This window comes from Balaenoptera physalus (genome assembly GCF_965194825.1).
Source record: "Balaenoptera physalus genome assembly, chromosome: 21".
Classification (NCBI taxonomy): domain Eukaryota; kingdom Metazoa; phylum Chordata; class Mammalia; order Artiodactyla; family Balaenopteridae; genus Balaenoptera; species Balaenoptera physalus.
In genome coordinates this window covers 10,302,569-10,324,831 of record NC_138902.1, presented here as the reverse complement: position 1 = coordinate 10,324,831, position 22,263 = coordinate 10,302,569, and the positions used below count along the sequence as shown (strand labels likewise).

Genomic DNA, 22,263 nt, shown 5'->3' with positions numbered 1-22,263 from the left:
GGATGAACAGAGTGAGAAATTAGAAGTTTTTAATAAAGAGTTAGAAACTATAAAGAACAACCAAACAGAGATAAAGAATACAATAACTGAAATGAAAAAATACACTAGAAGGAATCAACAGTAGATTAAATGATACAGAGGAACGGATGAGCGAGCTGGAAGACAGAGCAGTGGGAATCGCTGCTGCTGAGCAAAACAAGAAAAAAGAATAAAAAGAAATGAGGACAGTTCAAGAGACCTCTGGGACAACATCAAATGTGCTAACATTCACCTTATAGGGGTACCAGAAGGAGAAGAGAGAAAGTGGAAAACAACATATTTGAATATATAATAGCTGAAAACTTCCCTAACCTGGGAAAGGAAATAGACTTCTTGGTTGAAAATCCACAGAGAGTCTGAAACCCAAAAAGGACCACACCAACACATTGTAATTAAAATGGCAAAAGTTAAAAATAAAGACAGAATATTAAAAGCAACAAGGGAAAAGCAACAAGTTACTTACAAAGAAGCTCCCATAAGGCTATCAGCTAACTTTTCAGCCAAGATATGGAAGCAACCTAGGTGTCCATCAACAGATAAATGGATAAAGAAGATGTGATATATATAAATGTATACACACACAATGGAATATTACTCAGCCATAAAAAAGAATGAAATTCTGCCATTTGCAGCAACATGAATGAACCTGGAGGGTATTATGCTTAGTGAAATAAGTCAGACAGAGAAAGACAAATACCGTGTTTCATCACTTATACGTGGACTCTAAAAAATAAAACAAATTAATGAATATTACAAAAAAGAAACAGACTCACAGATACAGAGAACAAACTAGTGTTTACTGTGGGGAGAGGGAAGGGGAGAGAGGCAAAATAGGGGTGGGGAATTAAGGGATACAAACTACTATGTATAAAATAAACAAGCTACAAGGATATATTGTACAGCACAGGGAATTACAGCCAATATTTCATAATAACTATTGATATACATGGAGTGTAATCTATAAAATTTCTGAATCATTATGTTGTACACCTGAGACTAATAAAATATTGTAAATCAATTATACCTCAATAAAAAAAAGAATAAATATGATATGCAAAAACAATAAAGAGAAAGAAATGCAGAAAATGTCCTGGAGACAATTCTTCATCTTGAGGCGTCTCCTTGCTCTTTTCTCCTAAGCTGTTAGACTCACTGTCCCTTGCAGCCACTGGAGTGCTGACACAGTTAGAGAAAATGACATAGCCTAGCGGGCTAGTGTACAGAGTGCCCAGAAACACGGTGGGGCGCTCCTACAGAACTGGGGACAGCAAGGCTTGCTCAGCGTTGTAAGTCAGTGTAAAGCTACACTGTTACAACGTTTCTCTTGATTGTACCCTAATAGAATATGCTAATACATTAAGAAAAAATGGCCCAGCACAGGTGGAAACGGCAGGACTGTCCATCCCAGCGCTGCATGTCTGTGTCTGGAGGTAGTTAGAAATAATATAGAGCTATAGCCTAATTCTGCATTAATTCTGCATTAAAGCTGTTAATTCATGCATTAACAGCTATCTTAGTCTATCCAACGATATACAATTGCTATTTCATACTCTGCAAAGGCTATTCTAAACATAGAAACAGACTCCATTCCACTCAAACTTCCAACATCATGTGTCAGTAGATAATCCTGTCACATGGGCCTCCTTCCATTTCCTAGGACTAAGCACACCACACTCACCTACACTGCACCCATCCATCTTCCACAGAGGTCAGCGCTCCACATGTGCTTGGATCTCAATTCTAACCCTCCTTGCTTTGTCTCAAGGACCTCACACTATTTATCATTCTATGTGTTATAAATCCAGCCTTTCCTTCAACCACCAGAAAGTGTAAACTCCATGAAGACAGGGCCCTTGTCCATTCTATACACTACTGTATTTTTGATGCCTAGCACATAGCAGGTACTAAAAATTATTTGTTGAAGGCAAGAATACATAAATGAATAAGAGGTTAGAAATGAATAGTCTGTAAGAAATCTTCCAGTTCTGAAGTTCTATAATTCTACTTGCAGAAGAGCAGGTGCATAATGAATTTCAGATTTAGGGTTAGAGGCTTTACCAAATTTCAATAATACTTTTCTAAATAAACATAATATAATTTTTCTTTATCCTTTCACTTTACTTCAGATAAATTCACTTTAAATTTTGAGCCTATCTTAAAGACAAAATAAATGAAATAGAAAATGTCAACAAATGATGCTTACTCTTCTTTCCATCCATATCTGCATGGATTTTCCGAGCCAAGAATCCACTTTTGTACACAGCAGCATTTGGGTCATGAGGAATGTCCAAGAATGGGTTGGTAGTACTCCCAATACGGCTGATGGTCTTTGGATGTGTTCCATTAGCCTTCTCATCAGTACCTTCTGATGAAGACTTTTTTTTCTCTTCATCATCTCTAAAAGGATAAAACAAAGATTGAACACACAGGTTGAATAACACAGTATTCAGTGTGAACATTGTGAATAACACAATATTCAATGAACAGAGTTATTTGGTGTAATAAACTATCATATTTTCTAATGGTCTATCAGTCTTAATAACAACGACCATGATAAGAACAACCGCGGTTCACTAAACATCTCCTGTGTGCCAGGTATTAATGACCATGACAGTCTTGTAAGACTGACATTAGTATTCTATACCACAGGTAAGGAAATAGACTCAAAGTTTAAATAAATATGCCAAACCACAGACCTAGGAATTAAAGGAAGAAACAGTGAGGATATGACTGTAAAACTCTAAAGCCTCTGGTCTTTACACCTACTACAGAGTCTTCATGTTTGTCTTCTTTCAAACAAGTACAAGTTCTTTGGCAGAGATCATGATTTTGATTTTGATTTCTGCATGACCTAGAATAGTACCAAGCATACAGAATATGACAAGTACAGATTAAGTCCAGTAAACAATATTGGATTATATCTGCCAAATAACCAGGTAATCTCTAATATCAAAACCTCAGGTAAAGCTACCAATTGGTTAGGACGGGGGTGCCACACACAGTGCTTTGGCATCTTACAGCTACTACTTTCCCAATTGCCATTAAAGTTTGGAGCACACTATCACTGACCGAGAAAACCCCTAATTGCCCAGCCCCCCTTTTGAATCCCCGTTCCTTCAAGCAGGGAAAGTTGAACTCTGAGGTTATAATGTACATTAAGTATGAAGGAGGTGGTCACATTCAGCTAATAAAGAGAGGGGAAGATTAGAAGAAAGCTAATAAGCTATGATATACTGCTGGAAAACACATAACCAGAATAAGAGCATTTGTCTTAGTTCTCCTGTTTTAATGTCCTGAATCATCTCTGGTTTCATTGTTTATTAAGCTTTGAATATTGAATCTTTTTATTAAAACTTCAACCAAAATAACCACCACCAAAATATATTTAAAATAAACCACAAGCTTAACAATCATCAAAAGTGTTTATTTGGTTATCAGAGTAAAACAGACGTTTTTCCCCATTGGTATTTTATAAATAATTGTGAGATATATGAAAATAACACTGAACTCAGGCAACTATACCTTACCTTTAATTTTATTTTTAGATAATTTTGGATTTGCAAAGATAGTACAGAGTTCCCTTATGCTCATCATCCAGTTTCCCCAGTGCAAACAACTATTATTTTCTTTTGGCCGCGTCATGTGGCATGTGGGACCTTAGTTCCGATCAAACCCGGGCCCCCTGCAGTGGGAATGCAGAGTCCTAAACACTGGACCGCCAGGGAATTACCCCCAATGTTAACATCTTATAGAACCATAATAACAGTGTCAAAATTAAGAAATTAACAATACAATACTAAGAAGTAAACTTCAGACTTTATTCAGATCTCACCCATTTTTTTTCACTAATGTTTTTTTCTTTTCCAGAATCCTATCCATGACCCCACAGTGCACTTGGCTGTCATGGCTCTTTAGTCGCCTCCAGACAGTGACAACTTTCAAGCCTTTATTTGTCCTTCATGACCTAGAAGGTACTAGCCAGTGATTCTGTAGGTTTGTTTGATGTCTTCTCATCATTAGATTGAGGTTATACATTCTCGGGGAGGATACCATGGGTGATACACCCTCTCAGTACACCGGATCAGGAGGTACGTGTTTTATTATTAGTGAGATGCACCTGGATCACTTGGTTAAGGTGGTTTCTGGCAAGTTTCCACACTGTAAAGTTACTATTTTCCTTTGTAAATGATTTGGGGGAGATATTTTGTGACTATGAAAATATCCTGTTTCTCTTTAAACTTCTGACCACTAATTTTAGCATTCATCTGCGGATTCTGACTAAGACAATTATACTGTAGTGATCTAATGGTGATTTTTTTTATTTCCCTAATTTCTTCTACATTACTCATTGGAATTCTTCTGTAAGTATGGACACATGGATATTTATTTTATTATTTGGATTGTAATCAAACACTACCATTATTTAATTTGTTGTTCAAATTTTTCCAGCTTTGGTCATTGGGAGTTCTATCAAGTAGGCTTCTGTGTCCTTTCATCATGCCTCATCCTTTTTCCTTTTTGTTTTGTAAGTATTTCCTTTCTTTCAGGTACCACAAGATGCTACCTCCAAGCTCATCTTGTATTTTCCTTGTCTCAGCCCTGGAAGCAACTACTCTACAAGGAGTCCCAGTTCTATTATTGGAGAATGCTATTTAGAAACCAAATCCAGGTGCTAGGTGTGCTCACTGCCTCTAGGCCCTCTCAACAGACACACCTAGGGAAATACATAGATATTGCATATATATATATATATATATATGATCCAGCTATCCATCCCTCCCTCCCTTCCCATGAGTTCATACTGTTATCTCCAACCCAAGCCAGGAAGACAAAATTCATTCCAGCCTTTGCCTTTTGCTTATTTGTACTTCTTCAACAGTGAGAAGCCTGGCTTTCTTACCTATAATATATTTATTTATATATATGTTCAACCCGAGTAAACAACGTGTTGTTTGTTATATATAACAACGTTTATGCAATTCATTTGGAAAACAAATTAATTTTGTATAGTCTGAAATATATCTTGCATTCCCCATACCATGGTTAATATTTAAGAAATGTACATACACAAAATGTACTCCTTGTGATGTACAATTCTATGGGAATACATAATGCATCATGTATCTACCACCACAATATCAAACAGAACAGTTCTGTAACCCCCAAATTCCCTCTGCTGCCTTCTTTTAGTCAATTCCTCTCCCTGACCAATTCCTGGAAACTACTTGTCTCCCTTCCTTCCCAATAGTTTTGTCATTCTCAAAATGTCACATAAATGGTTTATTTTACTTGGCAAATCATATTTAAGATTCATCCATATAGTTGTGAGAATCAATAGTTTGTTCACTTTCATTGCTGAGTACTATTTTATTTTATGGACATACTAGTTTATTTATGCATTTACTTTCTCCTACCCGACACCTCCAGCTTTATTGAGGTAAAACTGATTTATTGTAAGGTATTTTAAGTGTACAACCTGATGATTTGATATACACATACATCATGAAAGGTTCCCCAACATCGAGTTAACAAATCCAACACCTCACATATTTATTTATATATTTATTTTTGGTAAGAAATTTAAGCTTTTCTCTCCTAGTAAATTTCAGTTATACAATGCACTGCTATCAACTGTAGTCACCATGTTTTACATTATTTCTTCAGACCTTATTAGTGTTGCAGCTGCAAGTTTGTACCCTCTGAACAACCTCTCCCTATTTCCCCCACATCATATGCCCTGGCAACCACTTTTCTACTCTCTGTTTCAGTAAGTTAGACTTTTTAAAAAAAATCCACATATAAGGGATTCCATATGGTATTTATCTTTATCTGATTTATTTCACTTAGCATAATGCCCTCCAGGTTCATCCATGTTGTCAAAAATGACAGGATTTCTTTCTTATTTTAGGGCTGCATAGTATACCAGTGTGTGTGTGTGTGTGTGTGTCTGTGTGTGTGTGTATATATCATATCTTCTTTATCCATTCATCCACAGACGGACTTTAGGCTGTTTCCGTATTTGGCTATTGTAAATGCTGCTGCTCTGAACATAGGAGTACAGATATCTCTGAAATAATTATTTCTTTCCTTTGGCTATATATCCAAAAGTAGGATCGCTGGAACATATGGTAGCTCTATTTTTAAGTTTTTGAGGACCATCCATAATGTTTTGCATAGCAGCTGTACCACTTTACATTTCCACCAACAGTGCACCAGGGTTCCTTTTTCTTCACATCCTTGCCAGCATTTGTAACCTCTTTTCTCTTTGATAATAGACATCCTAACAGGTATGAGGTGATATCTCAGGTGGTTGTGATTTGCATTTCCATGATTTGTGATGTTGACCACCTTTTCATATACCTGTTGACCTCTTTTACGTCTCTTTAGAAAAAAATGTCTACTTAGGTCCTTTCCAAATTTTTAAACTGAGTTATTTGATTTTATGCTAATGAACTGTGGGAATTCACTGTATATTTTGGATATTAACCTCTTGTCAGATATAGGATTTGCAAAAATTTTCTTACTCCATAGTTGCCTTTTCATTTTGTTGACAGTTTCCTTTGCTGTGCAGAGCTTTTTAGTTTAACATAGACCCACTTGTTTATTTTTGCTTTTGTTGCCGAATCAAAAAAATCACTGTCAAGACCAATGTCAAGAAGTTTCCTCCCTATGTTTTCTCTTAGCTTTATGGTTTCAGGTCTTATGTTCAAGGCTTTAATCCATTTTGAGTTGATTTTTGTGTTTGGTGTAAGATGAGGTCCACTTTTTTTTTTTTTTTTTTGAGGTCCACTTTTGTTCTTTCACATGTAGATATCAATTTTCCTAACACCATTTACTGAAGGGACAATTCTTTCTCTTGTACATTCTTAGCTGCCTTGTGTGAGTTAATTTCTGGGCTATTGGGTTCCATTGACCTATGTGTCTGTTTTTAGGTCAATACCATACTGTTTTGATTATTTTATAGTTTGAAGGGAATTGTGATGCATCCAGCTTTGTTCTTCTTTCTCAAGACTGCTTTGGCTATTTGGGGTCTTTTGTGGTTCCATGCAAATTTTAGCACTGTTCAATTCCTGTGAAAAATGCCATTGGAATTTTGATAAGGATTGCACTGAATCTTTAGATTGCTTTGAGTATTACGAACATTTAACAATACTAATTATTCAAATCCATTAGCACAGAATGTTTTTCATTTGTGTCCTCTTCAATTTCTTAGTCAATGTCTTATAGATTTCAGTGTATAGACCTTTAAAATGTCTTATAGATTTCAGTGTATAGACTTTTGACCTCCTTGGTCAAATTTATTCCTAAGTATTTTGTTGTTTTTGATGTTATTGTAAAAATGATTGTTTTCTTAATTTCTATTTCTGATAGTTCATTGTTGGTATATGGAAATGTAACTGATTTTTGTATATTGATTTTATACTGTGCACTTCATTTATTAATTCTAATAGTTTTTTGGTGGACTATTTAGGGTTTTCTATATATAGTATCATTTCACCTGCAAATAAAGACAATTTTACTTCTTCCTTTTCAATTTGGATGCCTTTTATTTTTCTTGCCTAATTGCCATGTCATCCTTAATACTGTTCTTGATTTTAGAGGGAATGCTTTTCAAGGTTGAGTATATGATGTTTGCTGTGGGCTTGTCACATACGGTCTTTATTATGTTAAGGTACATTTCCTCTATACTCAATTTTTTGAGAGTCTTTATTACAAATGGATGTTGAATTTTGTCAAATGCTTTTTCTGCATCTGTTGAGATTATATGATTTTTATCCTTCATTTTGTTAACGTGGTGTACCACATTTATAGATTTACAGATGTTGAACCACCCCTGCATCCCTGGAATAAATCACACTTGATCTTGACGTATGATGCTTTTAATGTGCTGTTGGACTCTGTTTGCTAGTATGTTGTTGAGGACTGTTTGCATCTATGTTCATCAGTGCTACTGGCCTGTGATGTTCCTTCCTTGAAGCATCCTTGTCTAGGGTTGGCGTTGGGGTGATGGTGGCCTCGCAGAATGAGTTTGGCAGAGTCCCTCCTTTTCATTGTACGGATAGTTTAAGGATTGGCATTCATTCTTCTTTGAATGTTTGCTAGAATTCACCAATGAAGCCCTCTGGTCTTGGATTTTATTTGTTGTTTTATTTGTTTATTTAATCAGTAATCAAATACCTGTCCAAGTAATTACTAGTAATTGGTCTCATCAGTTTTCTTGTTTTTTTTTTTTTTTTAATGATTCGCTCTTGGTAGGTTGTATGTTTCTAGGAATTTATCCTTTTCTTCTACTTTGTCCAATCTGTTGTCATATAACAGTCTCTTATGATCCTTTGTATTTCTGTGGAATCAGTTAAATGTCTCCCATTTCATTTCTAATTTATCTGAGTCCTCTTTATTTGAGTCTCTATACTGGTTTGTTTAAAATGTTCTGCTGAGTTTTGGGGATGAAATTATGATTTTTCTCTATATAAACATCAGGCAAAAGAAGTACAGTTACAGTGTCTAATATGGTAGCCACTGGCTACATATGGCTACTGAGAACTTAAAATGTGGGTAGTCCAAATTGAGATGTACAATAAATAAAAAAAATACACACCATATTTCAAAAGACTTAATACAAAAAAGGAAAATATTCCAATAATTTTTCTACCAAATACATATTGAAATGATAATATTCTGGATACACTGGGATAAGTTAAAAATACTTTATAAAATTAATTTTACCTTTTTTAAACTTTGATGATGTAGCTACTAAAAAATTTTAAATTACATATGTGGCATGCATCACTTTTCTTTTAGAAAGGCTGTTGTTAGAGAGGCTTGTATATTCTAAGACATACTAAAACCAAAGACAAAAACAGAAGAACAATAACTGGAGAAACGTTCAACAAAGTACAGCTCAGTAAAACCCTGACAATAACTGAGGGCTGAAAATATTCAATCCTGCGAAACAAGTATTCTTCCAATTACAAAGGTTAATGAAATGACCATGTCACCTTACACTTAAATTCACTTTATTCTTTATTGTGTCATTAAATAGAATAGTATATTCTACTGAGATTCCAGACATCTTACCATCTTACAACCTACAAAATTCCCCAAAACATTCTTTAATCTGTCCACTGTGTAATCATGTATGAGTCACTGGGTGGTCAAAGTCCACAGCTTAAGATGCAGTTCATTTTGAGAACAACAAAAGCTCTGGTGCTATCAGCAGATAATCTTTCTATTTCTCTGTTCTTTCTAAAGATAAACTGTAAATCACGAATTTCCTATATCCTATGTTACTTATGACAGGTGTGTTTTTATTTCTAAACAAAAAAGATAGATAAGGAACCATACAAGTCCACTGGAGTCTTATATTTCACTGGAACATAAGAACGGAAAACAACTGCTTTTTTTTTTAAATTTTATTTTATTTTATACAGCAGGTTCTTATTACTTATCTATTTTATACATATTAGTGTATATATGTCAATCCCAATCTCCCAATTCATCCCCCCACCCAGTTTCCCCCCTCGGTGTCCATACGTTTGTTCTCTACATCTGTGCCTCTATTTCCACCATGCAAACAAGTTCGTCTGTACCGTTTTTTCAGATTCCACGTATATATGTAAATATACGATATTTGTCTTTTTCTGACTTACTTCACCCTGTATGACAGGCTCTAGGTCCATCCACGTCTATACAAATGACCCAATTTCGTTCCATTTTATGGCTGAGTAATACTCCACTGTATATATGTATCATATCTTCTTTATCCATTCATCTGTCGATGGGCATTTAGGTTGCTTCCATGACCTGGCTATTGTAAACAGTGCTGCAATGAACACTGTGGTACAGGTCTCATTTTGAATAATGGTTTTCTCAGGGTATATGCCTAGTAGTGGGATTGTTGGGTCATATGGTAGTACTATGTTTAGATTTTTAAGGAATCTCCATACTGTTCTCCATAGTGGTTGTATCAATTTACATTCCCACCAACAGTGCAACAGGGTTCCCTTTTCACCACACCCTCTCCAGCATTTGTTGTTTGTAGATTTTCTGATGATGCCCATTCTAAACGGTGTGAGGTGATAACTCACTGTAGTTCTGAATTGCATTTCTTTAATAATTAGTGATGTTGAGCAGCTTTTCATGTGCTTCTTGGCCATCTGTATGTCTTCTTTGGAGAAATGTCTATTTAGGTCTTCTGCCCATTTTTGGATTGGGTTGTTTGTTTGTTTAATGTTGAGCTGCATAAGCTATTTACATATTTTGGAGATTATCCGTTGTCCATTGATTTCTTTGCAAATATTTTCTACCATTCTGATGTTGTCTTTTCATCTTGTTTATAGTTTCCTTTGCTGTGCAAAAGCTTTGAAGTTTCATTAGGTCCCATTTGTTTATTTTTGTTTTTATTTCCACTACTCTAGGAGGTGGGTCAAAAAAGATCTTGCTGTGATATATGTCAAAGAATGTTCTTCCTATATTTTCCTCTAAGAGTTTTATAGTGTCTGGCCTTACATTTAGGTCTTTAATCCATTTGGAGAATATTTTTGTGTATGGAATTAAGGAGTGTTCTAATTTCATTCTTTTACATGTAGCTGTCCAGTTTTCCCAGCACCAGTTATTGAAGACGCTGTCTTTTCTTGACTCTATATCCTTGCCTCCTTTGTCATAGATCAGTTGACCATAGGTGCGTGGGATTATCTCCGGGCTTTCTATCCTGTTCCATTGATCTATATTTCTGTTTCTGTGCCAGTACTATATTGTCTTGATTACTATAGCTTTGTAGTATAGTCTGAAATCAGGGCATCTGCTTCCGCCAACTCTGTTTTTTCCCTCAAGATTGCTTTTGCTATTTGGGGTCTTTTGTGTCTCCATACAAATTTTAAGATTTCTTGTGCTAGTTCTGTATAAAATGCAATAGGTAATTTGATAGAGATTGCACTGAATCTGTAGACTGCTTTGGATAGTATAGTCATTTTCACAATATTGATTCTTCCATTCCAAGAACATGGTATATATCTCCATCTGTTTGTGTCATCTTTGAGTTCTTTCATCAGTGTCTTATAGTTTTCTGAGTGCAGGTCTTTTACCTCCTTAGGTAGGTTTATTCCTAGGCATTTTATTCTTTTTGTTGCAATGGTAAATGGGAGTGTTCACTTAATTTCTCTTTCTGATTTTGCACCATTAGTGTATAGGAATGCAAGAGATTTCGGTGCATTAATTTTGTATCCTGCAACTTTACCAAATTCATTGATTAGCTCTAGTAGTTTTCTGGTGGCATCTTTAGGATTCTCTATGTATAGTATCATGTCATCTGCAAACAGTGACAGTTTTACTTCTTCTTTTCCAATTTGTATTCCTTTTATTTCTTTTTCTTCTCTGATTGCCGTGGCTAGGACTTCCAAAACGATGTTGAATAATAGTGGCAAGGGTGGACATTCTTGTATCGTTCCTGATCTTAGAGGAAATGCTTTCAGTTTTTCACCATTGAGAAGGATGTTTGTTGTGGATTTGTCATATATGGCCTTTATTATGTTGAGGTAGGTTCCCTCTATGCCCACTTTCTGGAGAGTTTTTATCATAAATCAGTGTTGAATTCTGTCAAAAGCTTTTTCGGCATCTATTGAGATGATCATATGCTTTTTATTCTTTAATTTGTTAATATGGTGTATCACATTGATTGATTTCCATATATTGAAGAATCCTTGCATCCCTGGGATAAATCCCACTTGATCATGGTGTATCATCCTTTTAATGTGGTGTTGAATTCTGTTTGCTAGTATCTTGTTGAGGATTTTTGCATCTATATTCATTGATGATATTGCTCTGTTATTTTCTTTTTTTGTAGTATCTTTGTCTGGTTTTGGTAACAGGGCCTCGTAGAAGGAGTTTGGGAGTGTTCCTTCCACTTCCATTTTTTGGAACAGTTTGAGAAAGATGGGTCTCTTCTGTAAATGTTTGATAGAATTCACCTGTGAACCTACCTGGTCCTGGACTTTTGTTTGTTGGAAGATTTTTAATCACAGTTTCAATGTCATTACTTCTGTTTGGTTTGTTCATATTTTCTATTTCTTCCTGATTCAGTCTTGGAAGGTTAAACCTTTCTAAGAATTTGTCCATTTCTTCCAGGTTGTCCATTTTATTGGCATATCGTTGCTTGTAGTAGTCTCTTATGATCCTTTGTATTTCTGCAGTGTCAGTTGTAACTTCTCCTTTTTCATTTCTAATTCTGTTGATTGGAGTCTTCTCCCTTTTTACCTTGATGAGTCTGGCTAAAGGTTTATCAATTTTGTTTATCTCCTAAAAGAACCAGCTTTTAGTTTTATTCATTTTTGCTATTGTTTTCTTCATTTCTATTTCATTTGTTTTATAACATCTTTATTGGAGTATAATTCCCTTACAATGGTGTGTTAGTTTCTGCTTCATAAAAAAGTGAATCAGCTATATGTGTACATATATCCCCATATCTCCTCCCTCTTGCATCTCCCTCCCACCCTTCCTATCTCACCCATCTAGGTGGTCACAAAGCACCGAGCTGATCTCCCTGTGCTATGTGGCTGCTTCCCACTAGCTATCTATTTTCCATTTGGTAGTGTATATATGTCCATGTCACTCTCTCACTTCTTCCCAGCTTACCCTTCCCCCTCCCCATGTCCTAAAGTCCATTCTATACATTTGCGTGTTTATTCCTGTCCTGCCTCTAGGTTCTTCAGAACAATTTTTTAAAGATTCCATATATATGTGTTAGCATACAGTATTTATTTTTCTCTTTCTGAGTTACTTCACTCTGTATGACAGACTCTAGGTCCAGCACCTCACTACAAATAACTAATTTCGTTTCTTTTTATGGCTGAGTAATATTCTGTTGTATATATGTGCCACATCCTCTTTATCCATTCATCTGTCAACAGACAGTTAGCCTGCTTCCATGTCCTGGCTATTGTAAAGAGAGCTGCAATGAACATTGTGGTACATGATTTTTTTTGAATTATGGTCTTCTCAGGGTATATGCCCAGTAGTGGGATTGCTGGGTCGTGCGGTAGTTCTATTTTTAGTTTTTTAAGGAACCTCCATACTGTTCTCCATAGTGGCTGTATCAATTTACATTCCCACCAACAGTGCAAGAGAGTTCCGTTTTTTCCACATCCTCTCCAGCATTTATTATTTGTAGGTTTTTTTATGATGGCCATTCTGACCGGTGTAAGGTGATATCTCATTTTAGTTCTGATTTGCATTTCTCTAATGATTAGTGATGTTGAGCATCCTTTATGTGTTTCTGGCAATCTGTACATCTTCTTTGGAGAAATGTCTATTTAGGTCTTCTGCCCATTTTTGGATTGGGTTGTTTTTTTGATATTGAGCTTCATGAGCTGCTTGTAAATTCTGGAGATTAATCCTTTGTCAGTTGCTTCATTTGCAAATACTTTCTCACATTCTGAGGGTTGCCTTTTTGTCTTGTTTATGTTTTCATTTGCTGTGCAGAAGCTTTTACATTTCATTAGGTCCATTTAGTTTATTTTTGACTTTATTTCCAGTTCTCTAGGAGGTGGGTCAAAAAGGATCTCACTGTGATTTATGTCAAAGAGTGTTCTGCCTATGTTTTCCTCTAAGAGTTTTATAGTGTCTGGCCTTAAATTTAGGTCTTTAATCCATTTTGAGTTTATTTTTGTGTCTGGTGTTAGGGAGTGTTCTAATTTCATTCTTTTACATGTAGCTGTCCAGTTTTCCCAGCACCACTTATTGAAGAGGCTGTCTTTCCTCCATTGTACATTCTTGCCTCCTTTATCAAAAATAAGCTGACCATAAGTGCGTGGATTTATCGCTGGGCTTTCTATCGTGTTCCATTGATCTATATTTCTGATTTTGTGCCAGTACCATACTGTCTTGATTACTGTAGCTTTGTAGTTTAGTCTGAAGTCCAGGAGCCTGATTCCTCCAGCTCCATTTTTCTGTCTCAAGATTGCTTTGACTACTCAGGGTCTTTTGTGTTTCCATTCAAATTGTGAAATTTTTTGTTCTAGTTCTGCGAAAAATGCCATTGGTGGTTTGATAGGGATTGCATTGAATCTGTAGATTGCTTTGGGCGGTATAGTCATTTTCACAATGTTGATTCTTCCAATCCAGGAACATGGTATATCTCTCCATCTGTTTGTATCATCTTTAATTTCTTTCATCAGTGTCTTATAGTTTTCTGCACACAGGTCTTTTGTCTTTTTATGTAGGTTTATTCCTAGGTATTTTATTCTTTTGTTGCAATGGTAAATGGGAGTGTTTCCTTAATTTCTCTTTCAGAATTTTCATCATTAGTGTATTAGAATGCAAAAGATTTCTGTGCATTAATTTTGTATCCTGCTGCTTTAACAACTTCATTGATTACCTCTAGTAGTTTTCTGGGAACATCTTTAGGACTCTCTATGTATAGTATCATGTCATCTGCAAACAGTGACACCTTTACTTCCTCTTTTCCAATTTGGATTCTTTTTATTTCTTTTTCTTCTCTGATTGCTGTGGCTAAAACTTCCAAAACGATGTTGAATAATAGTGGCAAGAATGGACATTCTTGTCTTGTTCCTGATCTTAGTGGAAATAGTTTCAGTTTTCACCACTGAGAACGATGTTTGCTGTGGGTTTTTCATATATGGCCTTTATTATGTTGAGGTAAGTTCCCTCTATGCCTACTTTTTGGAGTGTTTTTTTAAAATCATAAATCGGTGTTGAAATTTGTTGAAAGCTTTTTCTGCATCTATTGAGATGATTATATGGTTTTCTCCTTCAATTTTTAATACGGTTTATCACATTGAATAATCTGTGTATACTGAGTAATCTTTGCATTCCTGGGATAAACCCCACTTGATCATGGTGTATGATCCTTTTAATGTGCTGTTGGATTCTGTTTGCTAGTATTTTGTTGAGGATTTTTTGCATCTATGTTCATCAGTGATATTGGCCTGTAGTTTTCTTTCATTGTGACATCTTTGTCTGGTTTTGGTATCAGGGTGATGGTGGCCTCGGAGATTGAGTTTGGGAGTGTTCCTCCCTCTGCTATATTTTGGAAGAGCTTTAGAAGGGTAGGTGTTAGCTCGTCTCTAAATGTTTGATAGAATTTGCCCATGAAGCCATCTGATCCTGGGCTTTTGTTTGTTGGAAGATCTTGAATCACAGTCTCAATTTCAGTGCTTGTGATTGGTCTGTTATATTTTCTATTTCTTCCTGATTCGGTTTCAGAAGGTTGTCCTTTTCTAAGAATTTGTCCATTTCTTCCAGGTTGTCCAGTTTATTGGGATAGAGTTGATTGTAGTAATCTCTCATGATCCTTTGTATTTGTGGTGTCAGTTGTTACTTCTCCCTTTTCACTTGTAATTCTATTGATTTGTGTCTTCTCCGTTTTTTTCCTGAGGAGTCTAGGTAATGGTTTATCAATTTTGTTTATCTTCTCAAAGAACCAGGTTCTAGTTTTATTGATCTTTACTATTGTTTCCTTCATTTCTTTTTCATTTATTTCTGACCTGGTCTTTATGATTTATTTCCTTCTGCTAACTTTGGGGTTTTTTTGTTCTTCTTTCTGTAAGTGCTTTAGGTGTAAGGTTAGGTGTTTTATTTGAGATTTTTCTTGTTTCTTGAGGTAGGATTGTATTGCTATAAACTTACCTCTTAGAACTACTTTTGCTGCATCCCATAGGTTTTGGGGCATCATGTTTTCATTGTCATTTGTTTCTAAGTATTTTTTGATTTCGTGTTTGATTTCTTCAGGAATCTCTTGGTTAGTTCTTAGTGTACTTTTTAGCCTCCATGTATTTGTATTTTTTACAGATTTTTTTCTGGTAATTGATATCTAGTCTCATAGCATCGTGGTTAAAAAGATATTTGATATAATTTCAGTTTTCTTAAATTTACCAAGACTTGATTTGTGACCCAATATATGATCTATCCTGGAGAATGTTCCTTGAGCAGTTGAGAAGAAAGTGTATTCTGTTGTTTTTCGATGGAATGTCCTATAAATATATATTAATCCATCTTGTTTAGTGTATCATTTAAAGCTTGTGTTTCCTTATTTATTTTCATTTTGGATGATCTGTCCATTGGTGAAAGTGGGGTGATAAAGTTCCCTACTATGTTTGTGTTATTGTCGATTTCCCCTTTTATGGCTGTTAGCATCAGCCTTATGTATTGAGGTGCTCCTTTGTTGGGTGCATAAATATTTACATTGTTGTATCTTCTTCTTGGATTGATCCCTTGATCATTATGTAGTGTCCTTCTTTGCCTCCTGTAATAGTCTTTATTTTAAACTCTATTTTGTCTGATATGAGAATTGCTACTCCAGCTTTCTTTTGATTTCGATTTGCATGGAATATCTTTTTCCTTCCCCTAACTTTCAATCTGTATGTGTCCCCAGGTCTGAAGTGGGTCTCTTGTGGACAGCATATATATGGGTCTTGTTTTTGTATCCATTCAGCCAATCTATGTCTTTTGGTTGGAGCATTTAGTCCATTTACATTTAAGGTAGTTATCGATATGTATGTTCCTATTACCATTTTCTTAATTCTTTTGGAATTGTTATTGTAGGTGTTTTCCTTTTCTTGTGCTTCCTGCCTGAAGAAGTTCCCTTAGCATTTGCTGTAAAGCTGGATTGGTGGGGATGAATTCTCTTACCTTTTGCTTGTCTGTAAAGCTTTTAATTTTTCTGTCGAATCTGAATGAGGTTTTTCCCTTTAATCACTTTAAATATGTCCTGCCACTCCCTTCTGGCTTGCAGAGTTTTTGTTGGAAGATCAGCTGTTAACCTTATGGGGATTCCCTTGTATATTATTTTGTTTTTTTTCCCTTGCTGCTTTTAATATTTTTTATTTGTATTTAATTTTTGATTAGTAAATGCCGTGGTGTGTTTCTCCTTAGATTTATCCTGTATGGGACTCTGCACTTCCTGGACTTGACTGAATATTTCCTTTCCCATATTAGGGAAGTTTTCAACTATAATCTCTACAAATATTTTCTAAGTCCCTTTCTTTATCTCTTCTTTTTCTAGGAGCCCTATAATTCGAATGTTGGTGGGTTTAATGCTGTCCCAGAGGTCTCTGAGACTGTCCTCAATTCTTTTCATTCTTTTTTCTGTATTCTGCTCTGTGGAAATTATTTCCACTATTTTATCTTCCAGGTCACTTATCCGTTCTTCTGCCTCAGTTATTGTGCTATTGATTCCTTCTAGAGAATTTTTAATTTCATTGATTGTGTTGGTCATCATTGTTTATTTGCTCTTTAGTTCTTTTAGGCCCTTGTTAAACGTTTCTTGTATTTTCTCCATTCTATTTCCAAGATTTTGGATCATCTTTACTACCATTACTCTGAATTCTTTTTCAGGTATACTACCTATTTCCTCTTCATTTGTTTGGTCTGGTGAGTTTTTTCCTTGCTCCTTCAACTGCTGTGTGTTTCTCTGTCTTGTCATTTTGCTTACCTTACTGTGTTTGGGGTCTCCTTTTCACAGGCTGCAGGTTTGTACTTCCCAATGTTTTTGGTGTCTGCCCCCAGTGGCTAACGTTGGTTCAGTGCGTTGTGTAGGCTTCCCAGTGGAGGGAACTGGTGCCTGTATTCTGGTGGATGAGGTTGGATCTTGTCTTTCTGGTGGGCAGGACCGCATCTGGCGGTGTGTTTTGCGGTGTCTGTGCCCTTATTTTGATTTTAGGCAGCCTCTCTGCTAATGGGTGGGGTTGTGTTTTTGTTTTGCTAGTTGTTTGGCATATGGTGTCCATCACTGTACCTTGCTGGTGGTAGAGTGCAGCTGGGTCTTAGCATTGAGATGGAGATCTCCAGGAGAGCTCTTGCCGTCTGATATTACGTGCAGCCAGGAGGTATCTGGTGGACCAACGTTCTGAATTTGGATCTCCCACCTCAGAGGCACAGGCCTGACACCCAGCCAGAGCACCAAGACACTGTCAGCCACATGGCTATGAAGGAGAGTGTGCTGCTACCTGGCTGTTGCTGGGTCCAGGGATTTAGACAAGGGGCTCCTGAGGAAGGAGGCACCTCCCAGTAGACTGCTTCTGGAAGTGCTGAAAGAAGGTGGAGGTTGCAACCAGCTGTGGCCAACAGGGTGAGGTGCCCTCGCATCCAGCTATTTCATTTATTTCTGCTCTGATCTTTATGATTTCTTTTCTTCTACTAACTTTGGGTTTTGCTTGTTCTTCTTTCTCTAGTTTCTTTAGGTGTAAGGTCAGATTGTTTGAGATTTTTCTTGTTTCTTGAGGTAGGATTGTATTGCTATAAGCTTGCCTTAGAACTGCTTTTGCTGAATCCCATAAGTTTTGGATCATTGTGTTTTCGTTGTCATTTGTCTCTAGGTATTTTTTGATTTCCTGTTTGATTTCTTCAGTGATCTCTTGGTTATTTAGTAATGTATTGTTTGCCCTCCATGTGTTTGCGATTTTTACGGTTTTTTCAGTGTAATTTATTTCTAAGCTCATAGCGCTGTGGTCAGAAAAGATGCTTGACATGATTTCAATTTTCTTAAATTTACTGAGGCTTGATTTGTGACCCAAGATGTCATCTATCCTGGAGAATGTTCCGTGTGCACTTGAGAAAAAAGTGTAATCTGCTGTTTTTGAATGGAATGTCCTATAAGCATCAATTAAATCTGGTTTATGGTGTCATTTAAAGCTTGTATTTCCTCATTAATTTTCTCTCTGGATGTTCTGTCCATCGGTGTAAATGAGGTGTTAAAGTCCCCCACTATTATTGCGTTACTGTCAATTTCCTCTTTTATAGCTGTTAGCAGCTGCCTTATTTATTGAGGTGCTCCTATGTTGGGTGCATATATATTTATAATTGTTCTATCTTCTTGGATTGATCCCTTGATCATTATGTAGCGTCCTTCTTTGTCTCTTGTAACATTGTTTATTTTAAAGGGTATTTTCTCTGATATGAGTATTGCTACTCCAGCTTTCTTTTGATTTCCATTTGCATGGAATATCTTTTTCCATCCCCTCACTTTCAGTCTGTATGTGTCCCTAGGTTTGAAGTGGGTCTCTTGTAGACAGCATATATATGTGTCTTGTTTTTGTATCCATTCAGCAAGCCTGTGTCTTTTGGTTGGAGAATTTAATCCATTCACATTTAAGGCAGTTATCGATATGTATGTTCCTATTACCATTTTCTTAATTGCTTTGGTTTGTTTTTGTAGGTTCTTTCCTTCTCTTGTATTTAGCACTTAGAGACGTTCCTGTACCATTTGTTGTAGGACTGGTTTGGTGGTGCTGAATTCTCTTAGCTTTTGCTTATCTGTAAAGCTTTTAATTTCTCCGTCGAATCTGAATGAGATGCTTGCTGGGTAGAGTAATCTTGGTTGTAGGTTTTTCCCTTTCAGCCCTTTAAATATGTCCTGCCACTCCCTTCTGGTTTGCAGAGTTCCTGCTGAAAGATCAGCTGTTAACCTTATGGGGATTTCCTTGTATGTTATTTGTCATTTTTCCCTTGCTTTTAATAATTTTTATTTGGCTTTAATTTTTGTCAATTTGATTACTCTGTGTCTTGGCGTGTTTCTCCTTGGGTTTATCCTGCCTGGGATTCTCTGCACTTCCTGGAATTGGGTGGGTATTTCCTTTCCCATGTTAGGGAAGTTTTCGACTATAATCTCTTCAAATATTTTCTCAGGTCCTTTCTCTCTCTCTCTCCTCCTTCTGGGACCCCTATAATGAGAATGTTGGTGCGTTTAATGTTGTCCCAGAGGTCTCTTAGGCTGTCTTCATTTCCTTTCATTCTTTTTTCTTTATTCTGTTCCGCAGCAGTGAATTCCACCATTCTGTCTTCCAGGTCACTTATCCGTTCTTCTGCCTCAGTTATTCTGCTATTGATTCCTTCTAGTGTATTTTTCACTTCAGTTATTGTACTGTTCATCTCTGTTTGTTTGTTCTTTAATTCTTCTAGATGTTTGTTCTTCAATTCTTCTAGATCTTTGTTAAACATTTCTTGCATCTTCTCGATCTTTGCCTCCATTCTTTTTCTGAGGTCTTGGATCATCTTCACTATCATTATTCTGAAGTCTTTTTCTGGAAGGTTGCCTATCTCCACTTCATTTAGTTGTTTTTCTGGGGTTTTATCTTGCTCCTTGGTCTGGTACATAGTCCTCTACCTTTTCCTTATGCCTATCTTTCTGTGAATGTGGTTTTCCTTCCACAGGCTTCAGGATTGTAGTTCTTCTTGCTTCTGCTGTCTGCCCTCTCATGGATGTGGCTATCTAAGAGGATTGTGCAGCCTTCCTGATGCGAGGGACTGGTGGTGGGTAGAGCTGGGTATTGCTCAGGTGGTGGGTAGAGGTGGGTGTTTCTCTGCCCTCTGGTGGATGAGGCTATCTAAGAGGCTTCTGCAGGCTTCCTGATGGGAGGGACTGGTGGTGGGTAGAGCTGACTGTTGCTCTGGTGGGCGGAGCTCAGTAAAACTTTAATCCGATTGACTGCTGATGGGTGGGGCTGAGTTCCCTCCTTGGTTGTTTGGCCTGAGGCAACCCAACACTGGAGCCTACCTGGGCTCTTTGGTGGGGCAAATGGCGGACTCTGGGAGGGCTCACACCAAGGAGTACTTCCCAGAACTTCTGCTGCCAGTGTCCTTGTCCCCGCAGTGAGCCACAGCCACCCCCCGCCTCTGCAGGAGACCCTCCAACAGTAGCAGGTAGGTCTGGTTCAGTCTCCCCTGGGGTCACTGCTCCTTCCCCTGGGTCCTGATGCACACACTACTTTGTGTGTGCCCTCCAAGAGTGGAGTCTCTCTTTCCCCCATCCTGTCAAAGTCCTGCAATCAAATCCCATTAGACTTGAAAGTCTGATTCTCTGGGAATTCCTCCTCCTGTTGCCAGACCCCCAGGCTGGGAAGCCTGACATGGGGCTCCGAACATTCACTCCAGTGGGTGGACTTCTGTGGTATAAGTGTGCTCCAGTTTGTGAGTCACCCACCCACCAGTTATGGGATTTGATTTTATTGTGATTGTGTCTCTCCTACCATCTCATTGAGGCTTCTCCTTTGTTTTTGGATGTGGAGTATCTTTCTTGGTGAGTTCCACTGTCTTCCTGTTGATGACTGTTCAGCAGTTAGTTGTGATTCCGGTGCTCTCGCAAGAGGGAGTGAGCGCACGTCCTCCTACCCCGCCATCTTGAACTAATCCAACAACTGCTTCTTAAGATTGACAAGAGCTGAATATTATTACATTGACCCAGCCACTGAACGGATTTTAAAATACCCCATTTTGGCAAGTCTCAGTATAGTGGTGTTTCAGGTGTACCAAAGTTGTTAAGCTAGCACCAAACTCAAGAATTATGTTATCTTGAAGGGACTCAGTCATATGAAATCCAAATTCTGAATTTAAATATAAATTGGTGGGGCTTTTGTGGATGTGTGTGTGTGTGTGTGTGTTTATGTGTTTGGGGAAGGGAGGGAATAATAGTTGAAAAGAAAAGAAAAACATTTTCCAGAGCAGAACTGGATTATTTACTTATGCTGCATTCAATGAGAAATAATCATGAAGAATGTGATAGTGCAGCAGTCCCCAACCTTTTTGGCACCAGGGACTGGTTTCATGGAAGACAGTTTTTCCACAGACGAGGTGGGGAGGGATGGTTCAGGCAGTAATGCGGGTGAGTGATGGGGGGTATGGTTCAGATGGTAATGTGAGCGATGGGGAGCAGCAGATGAAGCTTCGCTCGCTTGCCCGCTGCTCAACTCCTCCTGTGCGGCCTGGTTCCACGGGTTGGGGACCCCTGTGATAGTGGAGTTGGACAATAAAGGTAAGCTCCAGAAATTTTCAACATCCGAATTGAAATTCTATACTTATTAAATAACAACTTCTCATTCCCTCCTCCCACAAATACTGGCAGCCAGTATTCCACTTTCTGTCTCTATGAATTAGATGACTCTCAGTACACCACATATCAGTGGAAAGCATTTGTCTTTCTGTGACTGCTTTATTTCACTTAGCAGAATGTCCTCAAGGTCCACCTGTGTTATCACAAATGACAGGATTTCCTCATTTTTTGTGGCTGCATAACATCCCATTATATATATTCCACAACTTCTTTATCCATTTATCGATGATGGATACTTAGGTCGTTTCCATGTCTTAACTGTCATAAACAGTAATGCTTCAAACATGGGAGTGCAGATAGTTTTTGAAGTTACTGTTTTCATTTCCTTTGGATATATTCCCAGCATTAAAATTGCTGGATCCTATGGTAGTTCTAGTGTTAATTTT

At 37.2% G+C, this 22,263-nt stretch overlaps 1 protein-coding gene across 13 annotated transcripts in view; it reads right to left on the bottom strand.

The window, feature by feature from the left end:
* PSD3 (pleckstrin and Sec7 domain containing 3) overlaps positions 1-22,263 on the bottom strand; it is a 560,140-nt gene that overhangs the window by 104,769 nt on the left and 433,108 nt on the right. For all 13 annotated transcript variants that reach the window (XM_082444205.1, XM_082444206.1, XM_082444214.1 and 10 more), the window contains one exon: positions 2,243-2,436. In XM_082444205.1, the coding sequence (XP_082300331.1) occupies positions 2,243-2,436 (194 nt within the window). The remainder of the gene's footprint in view (positions 1-2,242; positions 2,437-22,263) is intronic.